Source organism: Colletotrichum aenigma (genome assembly GCF_013390185.1).
Source record: "Colletotrichum aenigma strain Cg56 chromosome Unknown KSG_Cg56_contig08, whole genome shotgun sequence".
Lineage (NCBI taxonomy): Eukaryota > Fungi > Ascomycota > Sordariomycetes > Glomerellales > Glomerellaceae > Colletotrichum > Colletotrichum aenigma.
This window is the reverse complement of record NW_023500914.1, coordinates 4,587,249-4,600,308: the sequence shown is the minus strand read 5'-3', so window position 1 is coordinate 4,600,308 and position 13,060 is coordinate 4,587,249. Positions and strand designations below refer to the sequence as shown.

At 55.8% G+C, this 13,060-nt stretch overlaps 3 protein-coding genes across 3 annotated transcripts; 1 reads left to right on the top strand and 2 right to left on the bottom strand.

The window, feature by feature from the left end:
* Positions 1 to 2,129: 2,129 nt before the first annotated feature.
* Positions 2,130 to 3,200, top strand: CGCA056_v012742 (uncharacterized protein; the record flags this gene model as incomplete). Its single annotated transcript, XM_037327986.1, has 1 exon — positions 2,130 to 3,200. The coding sequence occupies one exon, from the start codon at positions 2,130 to 2,132 to the stop codon at positions 3,198 to 3,200; it is 1,071 nt and encodes a 356-aa protein (XP_037174053.1).
* Positions 3,201 to 5,046: 1,846 nt separating this feature from the next.
* On the bottom strand, positions 5,047 to 8,747 carry CGCA056_v012741 (uncharacterized protein; the record flags this gene model as incomplete). The annotated part of the gene is made up of 3 exons (XM_037327985.1): positions 5,047 to 5,282; positions 5,336 to 8,464; positions 8,534 to 8,747. 3 exons carry the CDS (start codon positions 8,745 to 8,747, stop codon positions 5,047 to 5,049), a joined length of 3,579 nt encoding a protein of 1,192 aa, XP_037174054.1.
* A 669-nt stretch (positions 8,748 to 9,416) lies between these two features.
* Positions 9,417 to 11,658, bottom strand: CGCA056_v012740 (uncharacterized protein; the record flags this gene model as incomplete). Its single annotated transcript, XM_037327984.1, has 2 exons — positions 9,417 to 10,996; positions 11,067 to 11,658. 2 exons carry the CDS (start codon positions 11,656 to 11,658, stop codon positions 9,417 to 9,419), a joined length of 2,172 nt encoding a protein of 723 aa, XP_037174056.1.
* Positions 11,659 to 13,060: the final 1,402 nt, after the last annotated feature.

Sequence of the window (13,060 nt, the reverse complement as noted above, 5' to 3'; positions counted from 1 at the left end):
TCTGCCACAACTGGCTTGTCAACCGGCCTAACTTGCTTGACTGTACCCCTCCCCATTGGATCATCTGCCCTAACCACCTTATATACCCCCTCCTTCTCGCTCGATGCCCATTCCTCTAACCCGTCCGCCTGCGCATCGCCCTCACCATCTCCTCGTACACCTTCGACCCTACACCAATCGTTGCGACGGCGAACATCGCAACTATCACCCCTTTATACTGGCATGAACCGCCTCAACCTCCGTGAACTGCCCGCCGTCCTCGCCCAACGCCTCCTATCGCCGACACCAACCCTGCGGCAACCCGCAATGGAAACAACTGCTGAAATTCTCCATCCTCCGTCCGTCGAACATAGCCTCCTCAATCTGCCTCCTATACCTACATGGATAGCCGTGTCTCGACGCGTTCCGGCATAGAGTAATTGAGTAGTAAAAGTAAGATGTGATGATAGCTATTGTAGACGTGATAATAGTTTGGACCCGGACTCCTGTTTGGGGACCTGATTCCTTCCAAGCTAACTATCACATCTAACAGTGGGCTAGGAGCCAAAACAGCCGTAGGAGGCGCGGGCACCGGAGCCCGTCCACTTCATCCATCTCCTCCAGCCAACTACGTATATACTCAGGCCCGTTCAACAGCAGACCTGGCCAGTCCGTCCAGCCCATCGTCTCTAGCACTATCGCGCCTAATGTGCTCACGCCCGTGCCGGCGCCGGTGCCTCCTACGATCATACACGCCGTGACGAACCGCTGGACGACCTTTACCCATGCGCATGGCACCTCCTTATACAGCACGTCCGCCGTCGCTAACGCCCTCTTGCTGGTTGCCGTACTTCTCGTCCATCTGTTCCCGGTAGGCTGTCCGCCAGCAGAGCGTCAGCGGGAACCGGCACACGTGGCACCACGCCCCCGTCCCGCCGCCGCTAGCTCGGTATGTCCGGAACATTGCTAGCCAGCTCTGGGCTTCCGACGATTCCGCCCGATGCGAGCACCTTTTCAGCTTGTGCGTCTCTACTATCGGCCCCCATTCATAAAAGGCACAGAGCGCACAGCCGACATCCCTGCTTCGCAGCCGGGCTCTGAGGTCGCAGATCAGTGGGTCGGATGCAGTATGCCCACGGCGCTCAGGCAAGCCTATTGGGGTCGGGGGTGAGTAGACGGTGATGGCTGACAGACGCCTGTATATCTCGGCTGGGTCTGAGAGCTGTTCCCTGGGCCGCAATGCTGCGTTGGGATGGGCTCTAGCTGTCCCTGCTGTTGGAGAGGTGCCTCCGGTAGGTATCTGGAGACGCGCCTGTCGCTCTGCTGCCCGCCGCTCGGCGTCGCGCCGCTGCGCAGCCCGACGCTGCTTCGCATTGAGAGGCGGCTGTTGCGGGGCGCACCTTGTGTTTGGGGATGTGGGGAGCGCTGAGCTGCCCCTCTGATGGCGCAGCCTACTTAGAGCATCCTCTGGTAGTTGTTGCGGGGGTGGTGGTTGACCGGCCTCACTTATAGTAGTGTCCTCCTGGGGCGTGGTTACTGCGTTAGGTGAGCCGGCCTGAGGGCTGGTTGGCAGCTGTTCTCGCGTGTCCGAGATGCTCTTGATCATCTGTTCATAGTAGGAGTCCGCCTGAGTGGGCATAGTGAGGCAGGTTGCTATGTATATAATAACGATAGCGGTTCAGCTTCTTGCCTGTGCGTTGGGTGCGGCTGGGACGGACTATGTATACTGGGGGATCGCGGGAATGACGGGGGCTGGCTCACCCCTGGCGTCGTTGGAGGACCGCGATGTGGGGCACGTGATGATAAGATACCAAGTATCTCAAGTGCAAATCAGGTAACCTGACCATAGTACGAGGGAACCTGTTTTAGGGAAACATTCTTCTTTTGTGTGATAACATGACATAGGTTCTTTGTATAGCTGTATTTGTATATATCCTTTGCCATAAACGCTGCAAATAGTATATGGGATACTTTCCAGCCTACTTTTGCTGCCAATTACGTTACGTATGAAGCGAATGTACGGCCTGATAGCAGCATCTCTTAGTCATCCTCCCATGTGGGGGTCTCCACTACGGCGCTTAAGCATGTCTAGCGACACGGCTTCAACTTCACAAACTCAGTTCCCATTCACCTCAACGGTCCATCTCAGAATGGCGCAAGGCCGACTCACTCTTCCCGCAGAGACTGTTGGGTGTATATCGCAACACCTCGAGTCACCTGATCTGCTAAGCTTACGCTCCGCCTGCCGGGCTCTAGCTGACAAGACATCTGGACCTTTCCAGGACCGTTTCTTTCGCACGCGCCATATCATGCTTGAACATCAGAGCATCCGGAACCTGGTCGAGATCTCTCACCATTCAGTTTTCCGTTGCGCGGTGCAAGTCGTCGAACTCACTACTGATCACTTGGTCGCGCCTCCGGATTACATGAGCCGAGCGGACTATGAGATGTGTGGGATTAACGATGAATATGATTGCATCAGGCTCAGCGACGGTGAGACTTTGTCACTTGGCGATGACAGTTACGAGGCTGTTATTGAGAGGTATAGGGCCGAATGGGGTAGCTACAGGGACTTCCTTCTGAGAAAGGGAGACTGGATCAGGGACTTGGTTGAGGCACTATCCAACCTCCCTCATTGCAAAGCTGTCGGCATTGACGACGACGTCCGTCCCTGGGGGGCCCTTCGACTCGGTCGCCGCATTGGCACGTTTCCGAACCGCTTCGTCACTCCCTTCCAGGCCCAGAGTATGGTCTTTGCCACCACGTTGATCAGAGCCCTGTTCATAGGACTGCTGCACAGTCGCCATGCTGTAGAGAGACTCTATATTCAGTTTGGCGATCTGAAGACGGGCTGCACCTCTGTCACCCCACGCATGCTATCAACGATCCCTGTGTCTGTAGACACTTTGAAGAATCGGCTTGCTCCCATCAAAACCCTGCTACTTGTGGTCAACCCAAACAGCCACCAGAACGCATTCGATGAGGATGTGAAGAAACTAGTTTCCAACCACCGCCCCGATCCAGGACTACGGATTTCCGATTGGTGTCCGGAGTTCTGCGGCTTCCTCCGTCTTTTTCTCACGCTGACCGACTTCACCTTACACTTCAATCCCCGCGACGAAAGGCAAGCAATTTCCGAGGCTTTCCGAGGATCTTCGAATTCCCAGCCTCCAGAGCCCTCCGTATCGAGTTCGTCGACTGCACAAGGGACGAGCTTATGACGTTGCTAGAGGGCATCGCGACACGCTTCGGGAGCTTGTTCTCGAGTCCGTTGATGTCACTGGAGGGGGGCGAAAGACGTGGTCCTCGCTCCTCGGAAGTCTCCAGCATAGCCTCAGGTTAGAGGCAATAGACTTGGGGAACTGTATGGTGGATGGGTTTTATCTCTGTTCACGCTCCTCGGTAACGTTTCTCAACCAAAGGTTTTGCGCAAGTGGCCCTGAGGAGATTGAGGCTATGCGGTCAGCATTAGATGGGTTAGAAGAGTCGGAAGCGTTCCCTGGTCAAGACGATCTCATGGTGAGTAATGCAGAGTTTAAGTAACGTATGAGATCACCGCGTCCACAAAGGTTATAAAACCCACTCGCCTGAGGTAAAGCATTCTTGTTCCACTCTAACCTGCTTCAGTGATATATAAGCTATGTATCTAGCTCCCTATCCTATCACCTATTACCTATAGATCTATCCCTAAGGTCCTAGCTGCTAAGCACACTATATACGCGCCGAACACACAAACAGCTAAGTGTCCTTTCGCCCGTTGCCAACGTCTCGCTCATCACATCGCTATCCGCCGCTAGGCTTATCGGCAACGATATCACCCCTCATTCCCAACACCAGTCGAGAGGCCTCGTAGCTTGGTGGTAGAGCGCTCCTCTAGCTAAGGAGAAGATCCAGGTTCGAATCCAGGTGAGGTCGTTCATTTTTCCTTTTTCTTGCGTTTCTTTTTTGTTCTTCCCCCCCTTCCCCGTAATTGGCTGGCTGACGCCCTCTGCCTCGGCCCCGTCGCCCCGCCTCGCCGTCCGGGCCGGGCTGACGGCGGCGGGCCCCGCTCTTATCCCGGGCCAGCGACGTCGCCCGCAAGCGTTGCTCCTCGCCGACTCAGCAATCTGTCAAGCTAACTCCTAACGCTTGACGTGCGTCGAAAGGCCTAAGTAGGAGAACGGTAGTAGGCTGAATCACTGGTTGAGGGCCCTATCAGCTTAATTAGTCGAGCACTCCTAACCCTAAGGAGAAGATCTGGGTTCGAGTCCTGGGTGGGCCTCTTTTTTTGCACCCTCTGTCGCTTGTCCATTTCTTCCCCGTTGACGCCGCTGCAGGAGGCGCGGCGGCGCGGCAGCTGGTTGCAATGCCGGTTTAGGATGCGCCTGCGGGCCGCCGCCGGGCTGGGCGGGTTCGATTCGTATGTATGCCCGAAACGACCGTCATGCGCGCGAGACTACGGCCGCGCATGCCTTAAAGGCGTGAAACGTCGCAGAGATATCACCAGTTGGGATGAGAGGCCTGCCAGCTTAATGTGCAGAGCTCCCCTCTAGCTAAGGGGAAGGTCCGGGTTCGAGTCCTGGGCGGGTCGCAACTTTTGCAGCTTTTTTTCTGTGCAACCTTTTGCCCTGATCTCAAATATCCAGTCCGTTTTGTCATAGGCCTCTCCGTTGGCAAGAAATCTCTTGTTTAGGCTTTATTTCGTTTACACTCTCAGTTCTAAGCTATCAGAGTGCAATACCTTACGTATACTTACGAATATGTTGATAAAATTCCCTCTCCTGCAAGCACCGCCTAGCCTCACATTATATACTATATCTAGGTCTCTCGTATCTCCAATCCCCGTTTATACTCTCCTTCCTCAGGATAATGGTCCTGTTGGCGAGGTACACAACCTTTCGACATAACAGTCGATGTGTCCCCCGCGTGATGGCTCAGCAAGAGAGGCTGGTGGAGAAACGCATCACCTGGCTCCTATCGGATTCGCCCACCGAAATTGGAAAAAAAAAACCAAAGGCATCTGCATCTCCTACTCAATTCCTATTATCTCTATTCCCTTATTCGCCTGTTTATTGTATTTATATAACCTTATCGATCCTTGATGATGCTCGCGCAACGCTCCGTCCAGATGCTGTCCTGGCTGTTGAAGACCACGCTGATAAAGTCGTCTGGTCGTTTCATGGCCGACCGTAGCTCTCGGAGTGTCTGGAGGAGGTCCTCTTGAGGCCGCAGCTGCAGGTCTGTGTTTCGGGGGCTGTCGCGGTTGCTTTTTGAGGTGACCCAACCCAGCTCACGCAACATCCTGTTGCTGCACCCCTTATGCTCTACAGCGCTGTTAGCATCATAAGCCTCACACCATCCCTGCGTTATACTGTACCAATCTTCTTCGTCATCTCGGCTACATCATAGGCCGTCCCACTTGAACCCTTCTTCCAGGGGAACGAGGCGGGGTAGAGGAACCACATCATCCTCGTGACCATAACGAGGGCCAGCTGGGCCGGGTCCTTTCTCTTGGCTGCGGTCCCGAATTTGCGCGACCCAGGCGCGACCTCTGGCGTTTCCGATGAGGAGCAAACGGTCAATGTGATCATCAGCATCAGGCAACAGAGGGGGTCCTCGATGTTGCTGTAGAGGACGTTTATCGCTAGCTGGTAGTGGTCCAGAACCTGTATATCGCCCTTGTTAGAGAAGATCGCCTTAGCCTTGAGAAAACCGTCCGTAATAAGGCTGGGGACGTCGGTGAAGGGGAAGCTGCAGCCGAAGTTGATGGTTCTGCGCGTCTGCCTGAGCGCCCGGTCGTGCGCAGCTTTCTCGTGCTTGATTTGAGCTTCCTGCGCCGCGCGCCTCAGGGAGCCTGGCGGGCCGGTTACTACTACGTGCGCGACCTCTCGACCGCACAGGCTGACGACGGTTGTTGACGTTAAGCGGCCCTTGACGGCGTCAGGCACCCACTCAACACCGGCCGCGAGGAGTCGGCTGGCTATCACGGAGACCCACTCGTCGGGCTTGAGTCCGTTGCTGGCCTGGTTGCCGCTAGTTATGGCCGCCTGTAGATGGTCCGGCCATGTCGCGTTGACTGGCGCGGATGCTGCCCGCCCCTTCTCAGTAGAGACAACGCGGAGAAGCTGAGTAGCAAAGTCGTGCCTGGTGCGCGTCCTCGACAAGGTTATTTTTATGCGCGAGCCGCCTGAGGTGAGACCGTCAATTAGCCGCTGTAGCGCCACATGGGTGAAGGCGTCTGGCGCCGCTTCCCACGCCTCAACAGCAGACTTACACGCCTCTTTCTGCTCTAAGGTAATAGGCATACTACCAGTGTCGCTACTACCTTCTTGCAGCCTGCGCCGTAGTTGGTTAGCTATGAAGAGCTTCGTCTGGGGGATCCACATCTCCCGCATGAGTTCCGTCACATATTCCGTCACAGCTGCATGGCTCTTGAATGCGTCCCGGCCTAGCTGGCTGAACCAGATCTCGGTCTCCCGGTGGGAGGCAAGGCGGTCGCCGTAGTGGTGCTGTAGCTCGCTAATATGGAGCAGTATAAGCCTTCCCGTCTTCGCGGAGCGGGGCCACCGGCTGGTGTCCATAAAGCAGGTCGCTGCCCCGGCTGGAGCGAGGTCTAGTACGGCTGGGTCGATATAGGGCCACGCCCCAGCCAGAAGGCTGTCGATGGTGCCTAGCGGCCGGAGCACCGTCTTCGGCAGGTGGCGCTCATGCCCGGTGAAGATATACCCACCAAGCCGGTCAAGTACTGCAACAGCCTCAGAGTGTGCGAGGTCTAGGCCGCGCTCGCCGCCAGCAACGTAACGCCGTTCCATCTCACAGATAGCAAGCTCAAACAGGCGGCAGTAGGCTGACATGATACGGGGGAAGATTCCGACTGGTATAGACCGAAAGATGTGGACATACGACTCATGCTCTGTGAGGAAGAAGCGCATGAGTTGGAAAATAGGGCGAATAACGTTCTCGAATGTGCGCTCAACGCTGTCCATATGTCGTATATTGAGTGATACAACCTGCTCCATCCGGTATGCTACCTCATCCTTCTCGATAGCGATGTCCAGCTGCCTACGCTCTCGCGCAAATGGCTTAGACTCCTCAGGCTGCTCAGGCGTGAGGTCGCCACGGATACAACGTAGCAGCCTCTCCCGCCTGTCTCTTGTGTACGACATGGCGGATGTGTGTGACGTTGGGGCTGTTAGCGCTGCTGTCGCGTACCCCTTCGTTGCGAGGAGGGCGCTGGCGCTGTGGCGCACGCTTCTCTTGATGTTGGAGTAGCCCTGGAAGTAGCCGAACGACAGCACGTCTGCGCCCTCATTGCGGTCGCTCATATTCCCCTGTATAGCGGTGTAGAGCGAGTTGAGGAAGGCGGGCGGCTGGCTGGATGAGAAGTTTCCATACGTTGGGTGGAAGGCCTGCGGGTAGAAGGTGTAGTCGCGGTTACCAGGGTACTCTCGCGCCACCATGTTCCGGTCGGCGAGGAGGCAGCGCGTCTGCGAGCTACCCGACTCGCTGTTGATACAGACTGCAAGGGCGTACGATATAGCACTGATACTGCTGAGATCAAAGCGGGCGTCGAGCTCTATAATCATCCTCTGCAGGTCCCTGCTCTCCCTGAGCATCTGCTGGTACTCCCGGCCGTCCACTGCATCGCTGTGTGTTCTTTGTTCATCGTTAAGAGAGAGCTCTTCAATGTCCTGCTGAACATTTCCATCTCTAGGGCCCTGCTCCCCGCCCTCCTCCTCCTCCTCCTCCTCCTCCTCCTCATAGGGTATATGCCTCTCGCGCGGCAGGTCGTAGATGCTATCGCTGACCTGAATCTCGATATTCGCGCCGTAGTCATACGCGTGGAACGCCGGCTCGTGGCGTCGCCAGAATGAATTGTGGTTGTGGTTGCTGGCCCAGACAGCCCAACCGTCCATGAACTGCTGCTGGAAGACCTGCCACTTAGCTGAGCTTATACGCTGAGTGCTCTTTGTCCCCAACCGCCAGCAGGCCTCAACCCCCTCGCCAAGCAGCTGCGGCGACTGGAAGACGCCCACGATATATGCAGCCAGCTCGCGGGCTAACCCAGCCGGCATCCCGCTCTTCTCTGAGGCCGTCTGTCTCTCGCGCGGGCCCCCGCCCCTGGAGGTCGGCTCGTGCGCCACGGGGTGCATGACGACGAACCAGACCTCTCGGGTACCAGCCTTGGCGACCCTGAACGTGCGCCCGGTGATATCGAACGGGATGCCGCCGATATGCTTTGCGCTATAGGGCGCTGCGTATGACTCAAGAGAGAACTCGATGTTGTCGAAGACGGGCCCGTCGCTTTTCGTGATGGGGCTGCGTGGCTTGCCGACGATGCTGAAGAAGTCAAGGAAGAACTGCGGGAAGAAGGCGTCCGTGGCCTTCGCTGGCGCGCTACCTCCAGCGCGAGACCCAAAGTCAATAGTGTGCTTCTCCTGTAGCATCTTGATAGCATCGGCTGGCTCGAAATCACTTCGGAGGACCTTTTCGATGAAGCGTCTAGCTGAGGAGAGGGGTGAGAGGCGTTAGCATATTCTTCTCATAGCTAGTTTAATTCCTTCCGCATATATACCTCGGAACCGGTGGTGCCCTGAGGAGTGGTCCACAGCCCAACGGTGGCCGTCCCACCCATTGTCGCCTTCATCCTCATGTTGGCGGGTTGAGTCCTGGTTGTGGGCGAAGGGATCGTTATTATGGTCCAGGCTAGAGGTATCCTCTGCATCGGGTAGGCCATCACTATCTACTAGCGACTCGGTGATAACATCTCCCTCATAGATTAAAGACATCTTAATGTAGCTGCGGTGGGATGCTAGGTGTTACTATTCACGGTCTTGGGTGTGCGTAATGTATGTAGGTGCTAGGTGAGGTCTCTTGTACTATACTTTCTAGGGATTCTATGTAGGACTACCTATATATCATCTACTAGGAGATTACTTACCAACCACTTATCTATTAGGGTATTGACTACTGCTTGTTGTCCTGCTCCCCGTGTAACTCTCACCCACTATAAGTCCAGGAGGGCAGATATGCAGCATGTGCCGCCTGTGTTTTATCGGGGAGAGTGGAGGAATCCTCTTTCCCTCTTACTAGACTAAAGCCCTATTAAGACAGCTTGATATCATGTCAATAAAAACAAAACCTCGAATTGGTCTGACATTCGTCTGCCTAAGAATGTACGGTCTGCACAAATGCCCTCCCGGGCGTGAAGCTGATGATGACGACCTCAATAAGGGATGGACTGGGGCACATCTGGAATTGGGGGCCCACTTAGTGTGAAACTAGGCAACCTTCTTTGTATGTGCCCGCCGGGCGCAGGTATTTGCTGAGGCATCTTCTATTGGCTATGTTTCAAACGGGCAGGCTTGCAGCGTTCTTCAGAACAACTTTCCCAAACGAATTGTCTATGTAAGGTATGCAAGGGATCCCCAGGCCTGCAGACGCGACCACGACTGCTACTATACTGCTGCTCTGGCTGGTTTCCTAGCTCTAGGCCCCAGCTTCCAGCGTGGAACTGGTTTCTGGCTGGCGGTGGTCGCTGGCGCCTTGGGCGAAGGCAGAGGGCGCCACTGTTGATGTGACGGCGGCGGCGGGGAAGGGGAGGAGGGGGAGGAGGGGGAGGAGGGAATACTGTTACGGCGCCTGGGCTGTGAAACACCTCGAGCATCGTCGTCGTCATCATCATCATTGCTATTGTTGTTGCTGCTGCTCTGTTGGCGCTGGCGCGCAGACTGCTTAGTGGTGATGGCGGGCGCGTCCTGTGTCGGCTGGTCCTCGTCGCCAGGGCAGTCCAGCGCTGCTGCAGATCCGTTGGAGGGCGTGAGGTAGGCGTTTACGAGCTCCTCCACCTTCTGCTGGGTAGCTTGTCTAGCTGCGACGTCCTGCTGGCCGGCGAGCTTGAACAGATTGGCGCAGAACCCCTGCACGAGGGTAGAGGCCTTGGCCTGGCGCTCGCTCCTCCTTGTTGCGCACTCCGTCGTCCACAACGGGCGTAGCGTGTGGCCCTCCCTGTCGGTTGACTGACGCACCATCTTCAGCAGACGCGCCCACGCCACGTGCTTGAAGCGCTGCCCGTATAAGCCGTCTTCGCTGTCCTGCTCCTCATCGCCTATCGCGTCATCATCCAGGAGTGGGAGCAGCTCCGGCGCCCGGAACTCGGCTAGGTTGTCCCGTACGAAGTCCAGAATACGTCGCTGGAGCTGTACTGCTGCGATCGCGGGGAAGGCCCCGGGAGCCCAGCCCCTATGGGAGGCGAGGTCGTCTAGCGCTATCGACAGGTGCTCCCGGAGGAGGGGCTTATTCCTATCCTTAGGCCTGACGTTGTCGACAGCTGCAGCTTGCTCTGGACTGATCCAGCAGATCACGTGGCAGAGCACGCGGACGGCTATCTGGATCTCCGTCTTCTTGCAGTGGAGGATACGCCTTAGGTCGGGGAACGTAAGCACCAGCGAGTTTGTGATAACATCATGGACGAGGTGGTAGGTGTGATCGTCCATGTTCGCAAGGAACCCGTCGACCCGTGTACGTGCTTCAAGCCCCGCCTGCTGCTGTCCGGACGTGTAGAATACGCTCGTAATATCGGGGGCGGCTTGGCAAGTTGAGAGCCTGTCCCAGTCGGCGGGCGTGATGTAGACCTGCTCGTCCGCGGGTAGGTCGGCTAAAACGCTGAGAACCTCGTTAAGGGCATCAATCCAGTACTCGTCGATGCGGAGGCTAGCAATCCACTCAAAGTATGAAATATTGAAGGTGTCTAACCCCAGCCTTGTGCAGCACCACTGCGTCGTGACAGGCCGCCATCTCTGGTGGTTCCACAACGTAACGAGCCTCCGCGTTGGGAAATGCTTCTCGCCGCCGAGGCGGAGTGCCTCGACGACGTGCTGGTCTACGGCGGCGTCCTCCCCGCCTAGCTGTCCGTCTGCCTGCCCTCCTATGCAGGCGATGGACGCAAGCTGCGTCCAGATCTGCCCGTGATTGTCGGGCAGGCTTGGATCGCGCCTGTTGACGCGGAGCTTGACGTTCAGGTCGCGCGGCAGGCGGTCTTTGGGTTTCCATGTCGTCCGTTAGCCTCTTGTGAACACAGGCTCATGCCTTGAGCTTGGGGGCTATACCTTTGTCATACAGCTCGCACGCCCACCATAGGTCGGAGCCTGGTGCGCCCGTCTCCTTGACGTACTCGCGGAGCGCCTGGATACGGTGCTGGCCGGCCATGACCTCGGCCTGGCCCCCGCTCACTTCGGCCCAGCGTAAAAAGGAGAGCTCGCAAGGACTGTCGTTATCATCGTTGTCGTCCTCTCCGTCGTCCTCCTCTCGCCCCTCTATGCCGCCACCGTCCTGCTGCATAAGGCTGACTGCCTCGGCGCTGCAGAGGACGGTGATCCGGTTCTCCGGCGCCCGCCGTTCCAGCCCGCCGCTCCTGAATGCGTGTAACAGCTCCTGGACGTGGGCTGCGTTAATAGGGCGGTTCCTGCCGACGCTCCAGGCTGTGTCCAGCACGTCGATGGGCATCCTGGCAACGGCGAGGAGGAAAGGTCGCGCCCGTTCTCGCGCGGACGATGTTTCTGTAAAGGGGGAGCTGATCTCATCTTCTCTCCTGGCCCGGACCCGCCTCCTCAGCCCTGATGCTGATGCCGCTGTTGCTGCTTTCTTTCTATCGCCCTCATCACACTTCCTCTTCCGCTTGTCGCTGAGCACTCTGGCCATTGCGGTGATATGCAGTGTATTTTTCAACTGCCGCCTGATAGCCTGTGCTGGCTGTTCCTGTTGTTTCTTCGTTAATTTTCTTGTCTTTCTTGCCCCTGGGGGCTTAGGGATAGGTGGTTAAGGGGGTGGGGGTGCTTGTGATCAGATGAGATGTGTGCACAAATGAGACGGGAAGATGGGATGATGGATGCTTGGAAGGGGTGCGTATTTGGCAGGGCGGCCGGATGCGATTGGTCCGAGGCTGCTGTAGTACACTAATCTTCTATGTTTTTATATGCTAGGTGGGGGACGGCTACGCAGCAGAGGGAGCTGACTCACCCCACCACAGTTAGCGTATTCACGTCCGGTAGCAGCAGCAGCAGCAGCGGCATAACTAACCTCAGGTCATGCTGTAAGGTAATAAACAGATCAGGCGTCGGAATACACCTATGATAGGTGGTGCTATGAACACTTATACGCACTATTAGTCGCCCTCTGGATAAATAGCTGTCCTACCCCCATAATCGCACGTCTTTCATACTCAGGATTGGCGCCCTTAACTGGCTGGGTCACTGGCTGTGCTAGCTCCTGGGACGCCCTGGGTATCTGACGAGTCTAGGGCAATAAGGACAAGCTATGCCTGCCTATACTGCGTATGCTCCCTCCTGTTTTCTAGTTGAGGAACAACTCTGGGGAGAGGTGTTGAACATAGGGTCTGTTGTAAGGTTGGAAATACCCTCCTTAGAGCTGAGGTATCATAGCCCAACCTATGTATGACTATAACTAGAAAGAGAAGTGGTAGTGATCCGGCTACTTGTTTATACGTAATGATATGTAGATATATTTAACCTGCAGTATAGCGCGTCTTATGTTAACCTTTGCTCCCAGATCTTGTCTAGGTGGCGGTGTTGATGATCATACCCTGTAGAACAATAACATTCTAATGTTGTGATAAAATTTCTTAGAAAAAATGTTACCTGTTTATATGATGGCCTGTTTTGCCTGTTTGAGTTCTAGATCACTTTGCTCGCTCCTATCTAAACTATCCCATCTGCCCTTATCCTAGGTAGAACGTTATGCGCAGGGCTATTTGCGATTTGCTTCCCCAAACTCATAATTTCACAGTGATCTGCTCGGCCGGTTGGATACTCAACTAGCTATTACATAATCAACGGCTGTCGGGCCCTGGCTTATTCCGATGGAGTGGGTCGGGACCAACAGGGCCCCGGACCTACCTGAGGTCCTCCCTTGGCTCTCCCTTGCCCATTAACGATGAATTTGCGCTGTCTGAGTTGCACATCTTGCTGTATACCATAAGTAAACATGCTTCCTGTCACCCTTTACAAATGTCTATATACTGACTGAGGCTTTGCGCGGATATCTGCTTACTGGTGCCCTGATATACTCTTTATCTAGGACGATG